At 44.8% G+C, this 17273-nt stretch overlaps 1 protein-coding gene across 1 annotated transcript; it reads right to left on the bottom strand.

Moving 5' to 3' along the window:
• Positions 1-1762: 1762 nt before the first annotated feature.
• Positions 1763-14450, bottom strand: rbp4 (retinol binding protein 4, plasma). The gene is made up of 6 exons (XM_055646602.1): positions 14296-14450; positions 13936-14071; positions 13701-13834; positions 13491-13597; positions 6817-7029; positions 1763-1966 (listed from the first exon to the last, which is right to left on the bottom strand). The coding sequence occupies exons 2-6, from the start codon at positions 14059-14061 to the stop codon at positions 1953-1955; spliced, it is 594 nt and encodes a 197-aa protein (XP_055502577.1). The 5' UTR covers positions 14062-14071; positions 14296-14450; the 3' UTR covers positions 1763-1952.
• Between the last annotated feature and the right edge of the window lie 2823 nt (positions 14451-17273).

Genomic DNA, 17273 nt, shown 5'->3' with positions numbered 1-17273 from the left:
CCTCACCCACCCTCACCAACATCTCAATCACCCAGCACTCCACCTGGTCTCCAATAACCATCTTTGTTATAATACCACTCTCTCAGAAATCAAGATTAACGGTGTACAGTATCACGCTAATGTAAGATTCGATAATAATATTTTGACTGTGTGATGATTCCACTTTTACGCAGATTACCAAAGGAGCCCGGAGAAGATTGCAAGCCAATAGGCCATGTCCAGCTCACCAACAGATGGTCCGAGTTTCCAAACAGGATTATTGGCTCTTCCGGACTCTCCTAGTGCTCATGCTCTCTTTCTTTATCATGTGGACTCCTATTTTTCTTATTATCTTTTTGATTCTCGCGCAGAACTTTAAAAGAGACTTGTTCCTGTCCTCCACCTGGTTTTTCTGGGTCTGTGCATTTACACTTGCCAACTCCGCTGTGAATCCTATTTTATACGGTGCCGCTCAATCCAAGAGCAATTGGCAGTATCTTCTTCATTTCTTCCACTTGTTCCGATTTAAAAACCGTGGCAACTTGGCTACAGAACACACATTAAGGAAAGTCAGAACTCCTGATCAACAGACTCCACCTTCTGTTATTTACGACTAAATTACCAACTGGGAGAATCAATCTTCATGGAGTTAACTATAGGATCAAAACCTGATCAATGCGCAATGGGTATCGTTAGGCAGAAGAAAACTGATTCCATATAATGCTATGTTTATTATTTTGTATCTTAGTGAACATTCTTATCACTCTTGTTAAATATGTATCATTACTGCAGGATTAATGCAAAATAAACAAAAGGCTTATTTCACAATTCCTTGCACAATCTAATCTGCCACACTTGATCGGTAGTTAAATAAACCATATAACAATTACAGCACGGAAACAGACCATCTCGGCCCTTCACGTCCGTGCCGAACACTTATTTTCCCCTAGTCCCATCTACCTGCACTCGGACCATAACCCTCCATTCATTTCCCATCCATATACCTGTCCAATTTATTTTTAAATGATAAAATCGAACCTGCCTCCACCACTTACACTGGAAGCTCATTCCACCCAGCTACCACTCTCTGAGTAAAGAAGTTCCCCCTCATGTTACCCCTAAACCTCTGTCCCTTAATTCTGAAGTCATGTCCTCTTGTTTGAATCTTCCCTACTCTCAATGGGTAAAGCTTATCCACGTCAACTCTGTCTATCCCTCTCATCATTTTAAAGACCTCTATCAAGTCCCCCCTTAACCTTCTGCGCTCCAAAGAATAAAGACCTAACTTGTTCAACCTTTCTCTGTAACTTAGTTGCTGAAACCCAGGCAACATTCTAGTAAATCTCCTCTGTACTCTCTCTATTTTGTTGACATCCTTCCTATAATTAGGCGACCAAAATTGTACACCATGCTCCAGAATTGGCCTCACCAATGCCTTGTACAATTTTAACATTACATCCCCAACTTCTATACTCAATGCTCTGATTTATAAAGGCCAGCACACCAAAAGCTTTCTTTACCACCCTATCTACATGAGATTTCACCTTCAGGGAACTGTGCACAGTTATTCCTAGATCCCTCTGTTCAACATTCCTCAATTTGCTACCATTTACCATGTACGTCCTATTTTGATTTGTCCTGCCAAGATGTAGCACCAAGTCGATTCAAGAATTCTACAGTTCTATTGTAAGAATATTAGATTACCAAACTTTCCTTCCTTGGTATGGGTTAACTAACCTATATACTAATTTAAATTTAAATAAATGTAAGATTTATGCACGAGTGTTTGTCATAGATTTATTTGATAAGTAATAATACCACGAAAGCAATGTATGACTGGAAGCCCACTTGCACTTAAATTGTGAGCCTGAGCAAAATATATTCACAAGGTGATCGAAGCTAGTCCGAGCGTTGATTTCTAGACCAATCTTCACAGCCATGATTATTGCCAAAGTGGCATGAATCCAATCGATCTACAGACATGAATCTGCAGAAGAAGCAAAATGCACATCATTCAGATATTGAAACCATGACTTCAACATTCTCCAGCAAGAATGTCAATCGATTAAGCTAGCTTAGAGTGAATATTCTTCTTAATCAATCATAAAAATACAAAAAATTGAATGTAAAAAATTAGCAGAAAAATCAAAAAGATATTAACAGTGTGACGGACATTTCCTCTTCACTCCAACATACACGACATTTTTGAAACCGTTACCTTGAGGAGCGTAGTAGATACAGCGGCATGGAGGTCCCTGCTATTGGAACTCAATTCTCAAATGAACATCGCATTTCTCACTCACTTGTCTGGTGTCTGTACGGCCAGGAAACTATAGAGAGTGGAGTGTGTAGTCATTTTCTGATGGGAATCTCCCAGTATTTTAAGAATATATTGCACTTACTACACTGCATGCCATTGAATGCAATGTCCATACATATTCATCTGACATTTAAAAAATATTTAAAATATTTTCAGGTCTTGATGTTGTATAGTTGCATCTCTCCATTGAAGTCTCAAAGTCTCGTGCTGATGATGCAAACTTAAGCAGTCAACAGCATGTTCAACAATGCTGCCTGTGCTTCCAGCTTTCCTTGGAGTGTACCAGTGGCCTTCCTGTGGAGTCCCACAGAATAGTCATAGAATCATACAGCATGTCAACTGGCCCTTCGGCCCAATTTAACCATGCCGGCAATGAGTCCCATCTAAACCAGGCTGAACTTCAACAGATTGCCCAATTCTTGGATTGTCTGGTACATCTGTGGCAGATCAACTATGGAATAAGGACACAGACCAATTTAAATCAATGGTAAGGAATGTCTACCCAGAGAGTAAGGAGATCTTTTTATTTGATTTAGTGTTAATAATGTAAATATTTTTAATTATCTTTAAGTACGTGTGTGGTGTTAGTTTTACCTTTTTGTATAATTTATGTTTTTTCATGGAGCTCCTTGGTGCTTTTAAATGTTTGCGAACATCAAAGACATTCACACACATTTGATTTAAATAATAAATGTATTAGTCGTAAATCAAGGATTGGGAGCTCGCCAGTTACCCAAGCCATTTTGTGCTGGGAATAACTGCTGTCTCAATGGAAGACGGCATTTGGAATGTACTGTGAGGTCCAAGGATAAGGACAAGGCCAGCATCTTCAACAGAAAAGTTGCCCCATTATTCCATATAGCCCAAAATTAATGTAGTCTTGAGCTAAAATCTCTAAACTAAACTAAAATTAAACTAAAACTAAAATGCTGTTAAAGGATATGGGTTTAATTGGGCCAGGAAGAAAATTATGCAATTTTAATTTCCAATTTATACTTCATAAACTAACGTGCATATTTCTCATTTAATATTATTCATCGTTGTCATTGTTATTCATTGTTAGGCTTGGTATAAGTGTTAAAATATCTGCCCTAGTGTGTGTAGAGTGGTGTTAATGTGTGGGGGTCACTGGTCAGTACAAACTGGGTGGGCCGAAGGACCTGTTTCTGTGCTGTATCTCCAAACTAAACCAAAGTCAAAGAACAGCGAATGAAAATAAAAACCGTCAGATTGAGGCAATCTGCAAATCAACACAGACTGCTATAAATACTCAGCAAGTCAGGTCAGGCAGCACTTGTACAGAAACACAGTTCATGTTTCAGTTCATAGAGCTGTCATCCCTTCCACAGGCTGCCTTGCCTGCTCAACTTTCCTACATTTACGTTGAATGACAATTTTGAAGAGGGAGAGAGCTATGTTTCTCCACAACAGGCTGGAATGACTGCACCACTACAGTGGGATTACATCATTGCAAGTTTCCATTACTAGTTTTCATCACAAATGGGGCCAAAGGAATTTAGACTGAAACGCTGGGAATAGGCGCTGAGTTGACATTGAAAGGAAATGTGTGGAAATGAAGAACATGAATGAATACTTCGGTGATAAATATCTTTAAAATGGCTTATGGGTGCAGAGATATAACATTTCAGTTTTCACATCTTACTAAAGATGAAAAATGATTGTGGAAATAAACGGTTTGTATTCGGAAATTTACAAAGGCCAATTAACCTACGAACCCGTCGTCTTTGGGATGAAACCAGAGCAGCCGGAAGAAGCCCACATGGTCACAGCGAGAACATGCAAACTCCACACAGGCAGCAGCCAAGGTCAGGATCAAACCCATGTCTCCACTGCAGCTGCACCACCGTGCCACTGAGGCATCCTTGAAAATACTATCCAACCTATGCTCCTTTAGTTATGAACTAACTCCAGGTTTAGGGAATTATTTTACCTGATAAACATGTTAGGCTTGAGAAAAATGAATCCCTAGTTTATGATTATGATGGACTGATTTTGTAAAAACATTATTGAATCAGTCTATGTAACTTTGACTGTATTGTAATTTTAAAAAATACAATATTATACAATACGATATGGATAATTTTAATAGCATAATTGTGAAAAAATAATTTATTATTTTTTTAAATTACAATATTTTGAGCTCTGGAAATTGGCATTTATAAAAAGTGGCAAGAATGTTTGAAAGTATATTGACTACATTTTAATTTGCCTTTGCTTTCCTTCATTTTTAGGAATGACTGCATAGAAACATAGATACATAGAAAATAGGTGCACAAGGAGGCCATTCGGCCCTTCGAGCCAGCACCGCCATTCATTGTGATCATGGCTGATCGTGCCCAATCAATAACCCGTGCCTGCACTTGTGTTAGTTCCTGGGATTTAACCTTGCAGCGTGTCTAGTGGAGGCCGACAGTGGTTGACAGTTGAGTGGAAGTGGTGAAGAGGCATTCCTGGACCTTAGGCAAATTCTAGAAGCTGATTCCCAGAACAAGGCAGCAGTGGGGAAATCAGCAGTCCTTCAGCAGGAAGGAAATTGCCCCATAGTATGAAATCCTGGACAATACATGTCTAAGTTGGGAAGGCATCTTAATTTAGTTTAGTTTAGAGATCCAACATGGAAACAGGCCCACCTAGTCCATTATCACCCATTCACACTAGTTCTGTGTTATCCTACTTTCTCACCCACTCCCTATACACTAAGGACAATTTACAAAGGCCAATTAACTTTCAAACCTCTATGTTTTTAGAACGTGAGAGGAAACCGGAACATAGAAACATAGAAATTAGGTGCAGGAGTAGGCCATTCGGCCCTTCGAGCCTGCACCGCCATTCAATATGATCATGGCTGATCATCCAACTCAGTATCCCGTACCTGCCTTCTCTCCATACCCCCTGATCCCCTTAGCCACATCTAACTCCCTCTTAAATATAGCCAATGAACTGGCCTCGATTATCCTCTGCGGCAGAGAGTTCCAGAGACTCACCACTCTCTGTGTGAAAAAAGTTCTTCTCATCTCGGTTTTAAAGGATTTCCCCCTTATCCTTAAGCTGTGTCCCCTTGTCCTGGACTTCCCCAACATCGGGAGCAATCTTCCTGCATCTAGCCCGTCCAACCCCTTAAGAATTTTGTAAGTTTCTATAAGATCCCCTCTCAACACCCAGAGGAAACCCACACAGTTACTGGGAGAACATGCAAACTCCACCCAGACAGCACCCAAGATTGGTATCAAGTTCAGGTCTCTGGTGCTGTGGGGCAGCAGCTCTACTACCTGTACCACCCTAGACACAATCAAGTGTTGATGCGGGAGAGTTTCCAAATGTTTGCTAACACTGAGAAGAAGGCTCCAGGGTTAGAGGGAATTGGAACAGAGCCTAGGATGTACCCCAACCTGGGATGTAGTCCAGTTTGGAGTAGTTGCAGATCATGGATAAATCTCATTTGACAGATGGACCAATGCTAGAGAACAGGGCGGCACTGTGCGTAGTGGTAAGAGTTGCTGCTTTACAGCGCCAGTTCGATCCTGACTACGAGTGCTGTCTGTACAGAGTTTGTACGGTCTTCCTGTGACCTGCGTAGGCTCACTCCGAGATCTTCGGTTTCCTCCCACACTCCAAAGACGTACAGGTTTGTTGGTTAATTGGCTTGGTATAAATATAAATTGTCCCTAGTGTGTGTACGATAGTGTTAGTGTGCGGGGATTGCTGTTTGGCATGGACCTGGTGGGCTGAAGGGCCTGTTTCTGCACTGTATCTCTAAACTAAACTAAACTAAACTAAATTAGGAGGCGTGGGAATTAAATGTAAGAGTTGGCTGCAGGGAGGCAGACCAATACTCTCTGCCAAGATGGGAGAGAAAAATGATCTCTGTTATAAAGAAGAATAAGAATATGAGTGGCAGACTCAGTAAACCAAAGGAAACATGTGGGAGCTATTAGAAATGTGAGGACTGATGAGGAGAAGTCGGGAAGAGAAGACACGGCTTGCACCAACAGTTGCCACTTTCCTCTTGTGAGAGAAGGTTGGTAATTGGAGGCAGCTATCCAGGGTTTAAAAGCCATTTTCTGTGATGTAAGTGATCGAGAATCACAAAGTTGCAGAAATAAATCTGTCCCAATAGGTTCTGGTGCTTGAAACTAAGGCAGACTGGAGAGGGCCATTGCTGGTGCAAGATCTACAATTCAGACTGGAAGGGCTTGCAGTAAATATTGTGTAATAGACAGCCATTAGGGGTCAGTGATCTCACCAGAAAGCTATTACATCATCTCAGTCGGCAAATATTTTATTCTTCTTCTTGCGTATGGCGTGCACAGCCTAAAGTTGTAGGTCAACTTGTTCTATTTGTTTGTGCACGTCGGGATGATTGCATTAGTCGAAACAGGGTGGACCACGTGGTTGCAATCTACCACCCCAACATTTTATTCAAGAATCCCCATAAAAAATATCATAGTCCACTCACAATGAACACAGAACTCATGCAATGATTTTCATTCCTTTACCTGTTTGAAGAATGCGTTTGTATTTGTATGCCAGACAGATGTGTTCCTGCCATTTTCGGACAATGCGCTGTGTATCATAGGTCAGTCCGTCAGGGCTGCGGGAAAACACAAACGAGTAGCTGTCCGCACAAGTCCCATTTTCATACAGCTTTCGGCATGTGTATGTGATGGCATAGTTATCATAATCTGTGTCAACGATCCAGTGATCATCATCTGAAAGAAAGACACATTGCAATGTATTCTGTACCCCAAATACACACACATAATCCAAGATAGGTCTGTTCTACTGAACGTTGGTCACCGGTTCCAAAGCTTCACTTTGTCTAGTTTCCTTCCTTATGTTTTTTGGAAATGTAAAACTGTTCATCATTGCCGACATGTACCAAATCTTGTCCACCCATCACTCTTGAACTTGTTGACCACCTCGTTTTAAGATTCTCACACTTGTTTTTGAATCCACCTTGTTCTCACCCTTCCAAGTCAATAGACAATAGACAATAGGTGCAGGAGTAGGCCACTCGGCCCTTCGAGCCAGCACCGCCATTCAATGTCATCATGGCTGATCATCCCCAATCAGTACCCCGTACCTGCCTTCTCCCCATATCACTTATCTGTAGGTGCCCTATCTAGCTCCCTCTTGAAAGCATCCAGAGAACCTGCCTCCACCGCCCTCTGTGGCAGAGAATTCCACACTCACAATTCTCTGTGAGAAAAAGTGTTTCCTCGTCTCCGTTTCAAATGGCTTACCCCTTATTCTAAAACTATGGCCCCTGATTCTGGACTCCCCCAACATCGGGAACATGTTTCCTGCCTCTAGCGTGTCCAAACCCTTAACAATCTTAAATGTTTCAATAAGATTACCTCTCATCCTTCTAAACTCCAGAGTGTACAAGCCCAGCCGCTCCATTCTCTCAGCATATGACAGTCCCACCATCCCGGGAATTAACCTTGTAAACCTACGCTGCACTCCCTCAATAGCAAGAATGTCCTTCCTCAAAGACTCCGTAATCCCATTCCATCCTTCAATCATGAAACTATGGATGCCGGAATCTTGTGCAAAAACAAAGTGCTGGAGGGGTCTTAGACTAAAAATAAAGGGGAGGTCATTTAAAACTGGGATGAGAAAAAACTTGTGAGAGTTGCGAATTTGTGGAATTCCCTGCCACAGAAGGCTGCAGAGGCCAATTCACTGGATGAATTTAAAACAGAGCCAGATTGAGCTCTAGGGGCTAACGGAATCAAGGGATATGGGGAGAAGGCAGGCACGGGGTACTGATTGTGGATGATCAGCCATGATCACAATGAATTGCGGTGCTGGCTCGAAGGGCCTAATGACCTCCACCTGCACCTATTTTCTCAGTTTTCTATGTAACTCAGCGGGCCAGGCAGGATCTGATTTGGATGGACATACAGCGATTTGTGTTGGGACCCTTATTCAGACTGATTCAATCTGCAGAAGGATCTCAACCCACAGCATCGTCTATCCATTTCCTCCACAGATGCTGCCTGACCCACTGAGTTATTCCAGAACTGCTTTTTGCTCTACAATTGTTAGCCCAATTTTTCCGTATGTTTCCATCGTAAATAAAACGTGTTGGTGGTTTTGTACAATCTATCACATGCTTATGATTGCAATGTTAGAGCAGTCACTTCAGATGGTCTTGGTATTGGCAGGAGAGGATGATCCTCAGACGTTCTATGTTCCATGTCCACAGCAGCACCACACATCTGCATTCTGCCCACCTCAAGGGCCATGTGCAGCGATAGTCACATTGTGCCTGGAAGGATTATCCAGGAAGGTCTTTCCACACCACCAGGCAAGGATGGTATCAAGCTTCATTGTGGCAAACTCCATCCACCCACTCTGACAATTTAGTGTTAAGAGAGTTGGTGGTAAAATTGAGTGTCCAAGATTACATGGAAATCTGCGTTTTCAGATGAAATTCTCCAGTGTCAAAGTACAAAGAGAGTATTGGACCCAAGAATGGGTTGTTAGGGGACGCCAGAGGTAATGTTGCAAACGCAGGAAGAGAAACTATTGTTGGTGACTGTCTGTGACTAAACTAATGAGCATGAAGCCAGTCAACAGAAGTCCCAGTCACTTGGATATTGGAGGGAAAGCGTTGTGGATGGCATGGTTAACCAATAGGCAATAGGTGCAGGGGGAGGCCATTCGGCCCTTCGGGCCAGCACCACCATTCACTGTGATCATGTCTGATCATCCACATTCAGTGCCCCATTCCTAACCAATATCAAAACCTGCAGTCTGGTTGAGAAGAGTAAAGAGGAATGGGTTTACAGATGCCAATGTCACATTTAAGATGTGTGTAGGAAGGAACTACAGATGTTCAAGAAGGAACTGCAGATGCTGTAAAATTGAAGGTAGACAAAAGTGCCGGAGAAACTCAGCGGGTGCGGCAGTATCTATGGAGCGAAGGAAATAGGCAACGTTTCGGGTCGATACCCTTCTTCAGACTCAAAAAGTCCTTCTTCAGTCTGAAGAAGGGTTTCGACCCAAAACGTTGCCTATTTCCTTCGCTCCATAGATGCTGCCGCACCCGCTGAGTTTCTCCAGCACTTTTGCCTACCAAGGAACTAGAGATGCTGGTTTACATCGGAGATAGACACAAAATGCTGGAATAACTCAGCGGGCCAGGTAGCATCTCTGGATAGAAATAATGGGTGACACTTCAGACTGAAGAAGACTCTCATCCCAAAACTTCACCCATTGCTCACATAAGATGTTGCTGGTGACTTTGATGAGAGCCCCAGCAGAAGCAGTCTAATTAAAGAGACTGAAATGAGGTAAACAGGACCCAAGCAACGTCCATGGACTTTGGACAGGGAAGGTAAATTTGAATGGAGTTGTTATTTGCAAGTATGCAAAGTTCAAAGGATTTCTGAGAAGGATGTTGACAGATACTTTAAACAAGATAGGTCAGAGCCTGAGGAGAGACAAGAATCAATTGGCGTGCCAATCGAAATAGCATGGCAAAGCTTGCAAACAGCTTTGGGATGTTCCGTGCATGGTCAATAATGCTGGCAATCATGGTGCCAATTACATAAACCCCAGTGGCTAATGAAGTTTACACAGCCCCAGAAGTACCAGTGATTATTTGCTCAGGGTGTAGTGAACTAGAAATAATCTTCTGATGATATTGGCAGACTTGCCCATGAATAGGTTAAACAAAGTGATAATGATATATTTTAGCTTGGCACCTTCATTCAACAGAAAGAGTGTGGCTTGGAAAATATCCCATATTAAACCACAGACCTCTCTTCCTCCCAGAGATAAGTCTATATCTAATGGAAACACTGTTGGCATTCAAGAGAAGCTGTGATTGTACAAGTCATGCGAATACCCAGGTGCACCAGGTCCTGGGCCAAGCTTTACATTTAGAAAGAAAATTCTAAGAGAGGAAACAAAGAAAGGAACTTTCAAAGATTTCTGGTCAGTAGTAACTACTTAGAAACATAGAAAATAGGTGCAGGAGGAGGCCATTCGGCCCTTCGAGCCAGCACCGCCATTCATTGTGATCATGGCTGATTGTCCCCACTCCATAACCCGTGCCTGCCTTCTCCCCATATCCCTTGATTCCACTAGCCCCTAGAGCTCTATCTACTTGCTGAATTCTTGTTTTTTTTTAAAGTATTTTTGAACAACGTGAATGGCTATTTATCAAACGTGCTTGCTATTTGTTTATAGGGCGTTTACCTGTCCAGCAGTTTGTATGAATGTAACATTTTGCACCCAATCCTCTAGTTTGACACACATTTGGAGTAACAAAACTGTGGCAGTGAGGTGAATATTTACAGACTCAAGAAAGATCCCTACCCGAAACATCGTCTGTCTATTCCCGCTTCAGATGCTGCCTGCTTCGTTGAATTCCCCCAGCATTTTGCGTTTTCCTCAAGATTCATGTATCTGCAGTTCATTGTGTCTCTATTTGTAGACAGCAATTTGTAATGTCTGGGTTTGGGATGTCCCCATTTGATATGTCCCGTACCCAAGCAACCCTGTCCTGCCTGATCTTATTCCATGCGCATTGTTTTGGCCAACCCTGAGGTGGTTTAACCTGAAGCATTAAAGTCGGCCACTATCAGAGATGAAATGTGTAGGAAGGAACTGCAGATGCTGGTTTACACAGAAGATAGATGGACAATGCTGGAGTAACTCAGCGGGACAGGCACCTTTGTGTGTGGCTGCATCAGGTGGAGCGTAGAGCCAAGGCACGAGGGCACCAAGTGTCACTACCTGCCCCCGGTGTTGCGAAGGATGGGCCTGGCGCAGATGCCACGCAATGTGCCAGTCAGCTGGACATTGCCGCACCATCTGTCGTTCGTGGAAAGTTTCTTCTGGAGTAACACCTTTGACCATAAGTTCATTGGCAGTGGTCAGCACAGAACGTTCTGCAGGCACTGCATGGAAATGACTCCATGGACCCTGTGGCGTGGTTCCCAGAGCAGACTGCCCAGCTTGTCTGGCAAAATGCCTCATCACCAGAACTCACCAACAAGCACCAAGACCTGGCTTGGCTGGCGGTGAGGGGAGCCCTCCCAGTCAGATCCTTCCTGCACCGTTAGAACCTCACTACCAGTGCACGCTGCCCTCGGGACGGCTGCTATGGAGAGGAGACGGTTGCCCACCTCTTTGCAGAGTGTGGATTCACAAATAGTGTCTGGAGAGGTATGCAAGGGTCCCTGTCACAGTTTATTCCGAACAGCTCCGTCACAGAGAACTGTGATTTATGGACTGTTCCCAGGGACACATTCAGGGACTGACATCGAGTGCTACTGGAAGGTCATCATCTCGGTGAAAGACACTCTTTGGTCTGCCTGAGCCTTGTTGACCACCCAGCAGAGCGAGATGTCCATCAGGGAACGTTGCCGACTGGCCCGCTGCAGACTGCAGGAGTACATGCTGAGGGACGCAATGAAGCTCGGTCTAGCCAACGCCAAGGCTCTGTGGGGGAGGGCCACAGTCTAGGGTCCTTCCACTGGTGGACATGGGGAGCAGGGTGTGGTGGAGACGCCCCTCAAAATAAGGGAAGGGATTCCACGCCAGTGGGCCACAAGGCTGGGGGGCTAAATTTGTGATTTGGGGAAACTGTATTGTATGTATGTATGTACAGCATCTGAGAATGTTGGATGGGATTTTGCATGGATCATGTATATGATATATTTATTTCTCGAATAAAGTCTATTTTGAAATTAAAAAAAAAAAATCTCTGGCTGGCGGAACTCATTGCTTCTGTCCAGAGATGCTGCCAGTCCTGCTGAGATACTCCAGCAATCAGGAAGGAAATGCAGGAATCCATAGAAACATAGAAAATAGGTGCAGAAGGAGGCCATTCGGCCCTTCGAGCCATTCAATGTGGTCATGGCTGATCGTCCACAATCAATAGCCCGTGCCTGTCTTCTCCCCATATTCCTTGATTCCACTAGCCCCTAGAGCTCTATCTAACTCTCTCTTAAATCCATCCAGTGATTTGGCCTCCACTGCCCTCTGTAGCAGGGAATTCCACAAATTCACAACTCTCTGGGTAAAAATGTTTTTTCCCACCTCAGTCTTCAATGGCCTCCCCTTTAAAGCCCTGTCCCATGGTACGAGTTCATTCCAAGAGTACTCCCGGGTTTGCCCTGATTCGAACTCGGAGATTTACGGTAATGGCCACTCGTCGGTACTCGGGGCTCTCGTGGACATTTTTCAACGTGTTGAAAAATCTTCACGAGTCTTCCCGTGCTTACCTGCCGTTAGCGAGTCTTCCCGAGTACCTGCCGTTAGCGTTACGAGCCGCTAAGAGACGTCCCCGAGCTCCGACGTTCATTCTCCATGCTTACCAGGAGTTTGATTATTTTTTTTAAACTCGGGAGAGCTCTTGGAATGAACTCGTACCATGGGACAGGGCGATTATTCTAAGATTGTGGCCTCTGGTTCTGGACTCGCCCAACATTGGGAACATTTTTCCTGCATCTAGCCTGTCCAGTCATTTTATAAGTTTCTATAGGGTGATTTCACTAAAGGTCACTGGAGCGTAGATCCGCACCCACGTGACCAAAATTCTCAAGTGGAGGACACTCGAGGGTTCGGTACATGTTAGTGGATGGGAAAAAACGCATTTTCCCACCCGTTAAAAACATACAAAACGGCGAGGTTGTGAGCTGCAATTTACTGTGCCAGTCGGGGTGACCGTGAGGCACAGCTACCTAGATTTACAGGGGAAAAAAAAGATAGCAAGTAAGGTCAATTCAAGAGGGAACTGAAGGTGCCAAACCGGCGGAAATGAACAGCCGACATTTGCCGTGGATATTTACATGTCCAAAATATCGGGAATTATCGCGTTTGCTCGCTGAATTTATCAAAAGTAAGTTAATAATGCCTTTCTCCGATCCACTAACATGTACCGAACCCTCGAGTGTCCTCCACTTGAGAATTTTGGTCACGTGGGTGCGGATCTACGCTCTAGTGACCTTTAGTGAAATCACCCTATAAGATTCCCCCTCATCCTTCTAAACTCCAGTGAATACAAGCCTAGTATTTGCAATCTTTCTCCATATGACAGTCCCGCCATCCCAGGGGATCAGGTTTAGTTTTTTTCACACTAGCCTGGTCTCATCTCCACCAACCCAACCCAACCCAACCCACGCCCACTCCCACCCGCCAGCTTACTCACTGCCTTTCTGCAGATGTTCCGCTGCCCCCCAGTACTTCAGTTTGAATTTGGCTGGGTTGGCCGTGTCGTTGAAGGTCCCCATCATCTCGGCGCACACGATCCACTCCCTGCAGTGTGTGGGGGCAACACAAACGGGGTGAAGGTGAGGAGATAGAGATAGAGAGGGGCGAAGGTGGGGGTGCAGCGAAGGCCACAGACCAGCTTACTCACGGCAGTAAAGTGACCAGCCCTATCGCCTTGGCAATCATCGTCCCATTCTCAATCCTGAAGTCGGCGTGGATGTTACTCTCCAGGAACAGACCCTGTGGGTCCTTCTTGGCGAAGCCGTACCATTTCCCCGTGTACTGTGGTGGGTGGGAAAGGGCGGCCGGTTAGCGACAGTCACATCCCCCTCCTCTCCTGCTCCTTGTCCGCCCAGAGCCTCCCCTCTCCCCCTAGAACCTACCCGGGTCTTGTTGAAGTTGTCCTTCACTTGGAAGTTGTCCACCACGCAGTCGGACTTGGCGAAGCAGCTGGAGATGGGGAAGAGGGCCAGCAGCAGCGCCAGGGCTGTGCGCCGTAACATGGTCATGTGTAGAGTCCTGGGCGGGAAGGTGGAAGGCGGAGTGTGAGACCTGGACAATGCAGGCTGCTGCTGCTGGCCTGCCACTGACTAACCTGCCACGCCGCAGTCAGGCCACATTTACCTCCCCCTCCCTCCCCTTCACCGTGTGCTACAAATCCCAATGAACCAATACAAACCAAATCAACTCACACACACTCAAAATCTCAAATAAACCAACTCAGATCTCCATCCAGGCGTTACCTTTAATCCAATTGTGAATGCAGAGCTCTGGGTAATTCTTTCCAGCAGTTAGTTGGTTTCCTCTGTGCAACTACATGTAACCACCCCCCACCCACAACCAAAGATCCTCTGCTATAGGATCTTTGCCCACAACCCCGTGGCGACTATCTTTCGCAATCTTTCCTTCCCTCCCCCACCCACACTGGCTAAAGCATTGGGATGTGAATCATTCACAGGGTCTGCGTTTTCAACACCGCGGCATTTCGTCTCCGCCCTCTGCCCCAGTTCAACTCTTCAAGGGTAAAACCCCATGTCGACCTCACCCCCCCACCTCCCCCACCCAAATGCCCACTAAAATATTCCCAATATTACGGCTGAACTGCAGAGGAAAAACAAACAGCGATTTTCCCCACACAACCCTAATTATGCAGCACAATGTTAGCTCGCCACATCTCCCAACCATTGAGGAAGGAACAAGGAGGGCCCAACATATCTGGGATGCTTTCACAAGTCCTTGACGTCTCTTCCCACGATCCTTTATTCTACAATAACTGGCACCAAACGTTGACGCCATCTGGTTTAGGTAGTGAACACAAATGTTTGTGGGTTTTGCTGGGTCACTGACATGCTGAAATGCACTTTGTACGCGAGTTTTTATTTGTTCAAACGATGTTATCTCCCCACATTTAGCTTTTGTCCATAATATTCTGAATCAAAAGGTTTATCAAGTTCACCGTGCCTCTGGGTTTACTACTCAGCCTTTAGCTCCATAATTGCATAGGATCCATGTCCCAAGTTGTATAACTAGATCTTTGCATGATATATTACAAACAGAAGAGGTATCTATTTATGAAACTCTAGACCAAACCTTTGGTTGTCACAGCACTAAAATCAGTTACATTTTATATAGGGTGATTTCACAAAAGGTCACTGGAGCGTAGATCCGCACCCACGTGACCGAAAATCTCAAGTGGAGGACATGCTAGACATCCGGTACATGTTAGTGGATGGGAAAACACGCACTTTCCCACCCGTTAAAAACATAGAAAACGGCCAGGTTTTGATCTGCAATTTATTGTGCCAGTCGGGGTGACCGTGAAAGGTCCAAAATATCGGGAATTATCGCGTTTGCTCGCTGAATTTCATCAAAAGTAAGGCATTATTGACTTACTTTTGATGAAATTCAGCGAGCAAACGCGATAATTCCCGATATTTTGGACCTTTAAATCTCCACGGCAAATGTCCGCTGTTCACTTCCGCTGGATTGGCACCTTCAGCTCCCTCTTTAATTTACCTTAGTTTCTATCTTTTTTTTGGACTGTAAATCTAGGTAGCTGTGCCTCACGGTCACCCCGACTGGCACAATAAATTGCAGATCAAAACCTGGCCGTTTTCTATGTTTTTAACGGGTGGGAAAGTGCGTGTTTTCCCATCCACTAACATGTACCGGATGTCTAGCATGTCCTCCACTTGAGATTTTCGGTCACGTGGGTGCGGATCTACGCTCCAGTGACCTTTCGTGAAATCACCCTATAGATATATATCTCGGCCAAGATGCCCCATTTAAAGGTAGTCCCATTTGCTTCCATTTTACCCGTATCCCTCTAAACCTTTCCTATCCAGCCAATGTCAAAGTGTTGCTGTACTACCTGCCCCAGCCACTTCATCTAGCAGTTCATTCAATACACCCACCATCCTTTAGGCTCCTGTCATTTAATTCCTCTCTCAACCTTCACTCTCTAGTTCTGGTTCCCCATCCATGTGCCTCCCATAATTTTACATATCACCAGAAGATATATAAACCCCTCATTCTCCTTAACTGGAGAATAATGTCTTTCCCTACCACTCCCTATAACTCAGTCCCCCGAGTCCTGGCAACATCCTTGCAAATCTTGTCCGCGCTCTTTCCTGCTTAATAGCATCCTTCAAGCAGGGCTGCCAACTCTCACGCATTAAGCGTGAGAATCACACATTTCACCCGATTCTCACGCTCTCACGCTGATCACAGTATTTATCATGCTCACATTCTTTTTTTAAATGAACAGTCACGAAGAATTCAATTCGCCCAAGGCTTCCACACTCCTCCACACTCACCAATGAGAATAGCTTTCTGTCAGCAGGTTGCCTGTAAATAACGAACAATTTGATTGACTTAAGCCCATCGCACACTATTTAAAATGGCAAATTCTCCGGAGCCACGGGGATGAGTCTCGGGCTAAGGCTCCGCTCCGATGCCCGACCCCCCGGGTCATTGACCCTCACCTCCCCTGGACCCATGTGTCACTGACCCTCACATCCTCCGGACCCCAGCTGGACACAGAGCACCTGGGCCGGCCCACATTCCCAGTGGGAGCGGGAGAAAGAGATGGAGGGGACCGTTCCCTAGACCACCAAGTGTCCGAATGTCCGCTCACTCTGGGTGTTGTAGCCACTTCACTCTCACACACAACCTAACACACATTTCCTGACAGACACACTGGCACACACAAGGTTTAAAGGGATATGGGCCAAATGCGGATAAATGGGACTAGTTTAGATGGGGCATCTTGATCTGCATGAACAAGTTTGGATGAAGGGCCTGTTTCCATGCAGTAAGACTATGACACATTGTAGAAAGGGTGCAATTGCTCTGGAGAGGATCCAAGGCGATTTATGAGGAAGTTGGCAGGGCTGGAATTATTTTTTCACTTTGAAGATAGACTTGATAACTGGGGTTGTATTCTCTGCAGCAGCGGAGGTGAAGAAAATGGTTGAGGTGAAAAATATTATGAGAATAGGACCTGTTTCGTTAAACAAAAAGTGTAGGAAGGAACTGCAGGTGCTGGTTTAAACTGAAGATAGACACAAAAAGCTGGAATAACTCAGCAGGACAGGCAGCATCTCTGAGGGGAAAGGATGGGTGATGTTTTGGGTCGAGACCTTCAGACTGAAGAGGTTGAAAAACAGATGTAAAACACAATGACTGGAGATGTGTTATCCAACTAAGGGCAGAAATCAGA

Source organism: Leucoraja erinacea, chromosome 15 (assembly GCF_028641065.1).
Source record: "Leucoraja erinacea ecotype New England chromosome 15, Leri_hhj_1, whole genome shotgun sequence".
Lineage (NCBI taxonomy): Eukaryota > Metazoa > Chordata > Chondrichthyes > Rajiformes > Rajidae > Leucoraja > Leucoraja erinaceus.
This window is presented reverse-complemented; position numbering and strand designations above follow the sequence as displayed.

What these genes read in the sequence shown, in the direction of transcription:
- rbp4 (XM_055646602.1), bottom strand. Translation starts at nt 14,061, where the DNA reads ATGACCATGTTACGGCGCACAGCCCTGGCGCTGCTGCTGGCCCTCTTC. An exon ending in ACAACTTCAACAAGACCCGG is followed by an intron (nt 13,835 to 13,935) that starts GTAGGTTCTAGG and finishes CACCCACCACAG; the next exon opens with TACACGGGGAAATGGTACGG. An exon ending in GGAACATCTGCAGAAAGGCA is followed by an intron (nt 7,030 to 13,490) that starts GTGAGTAAGCTG and finishes TCTTTCTTTCAG; the next exon opens with ATGATGATCACTGGATCGTT.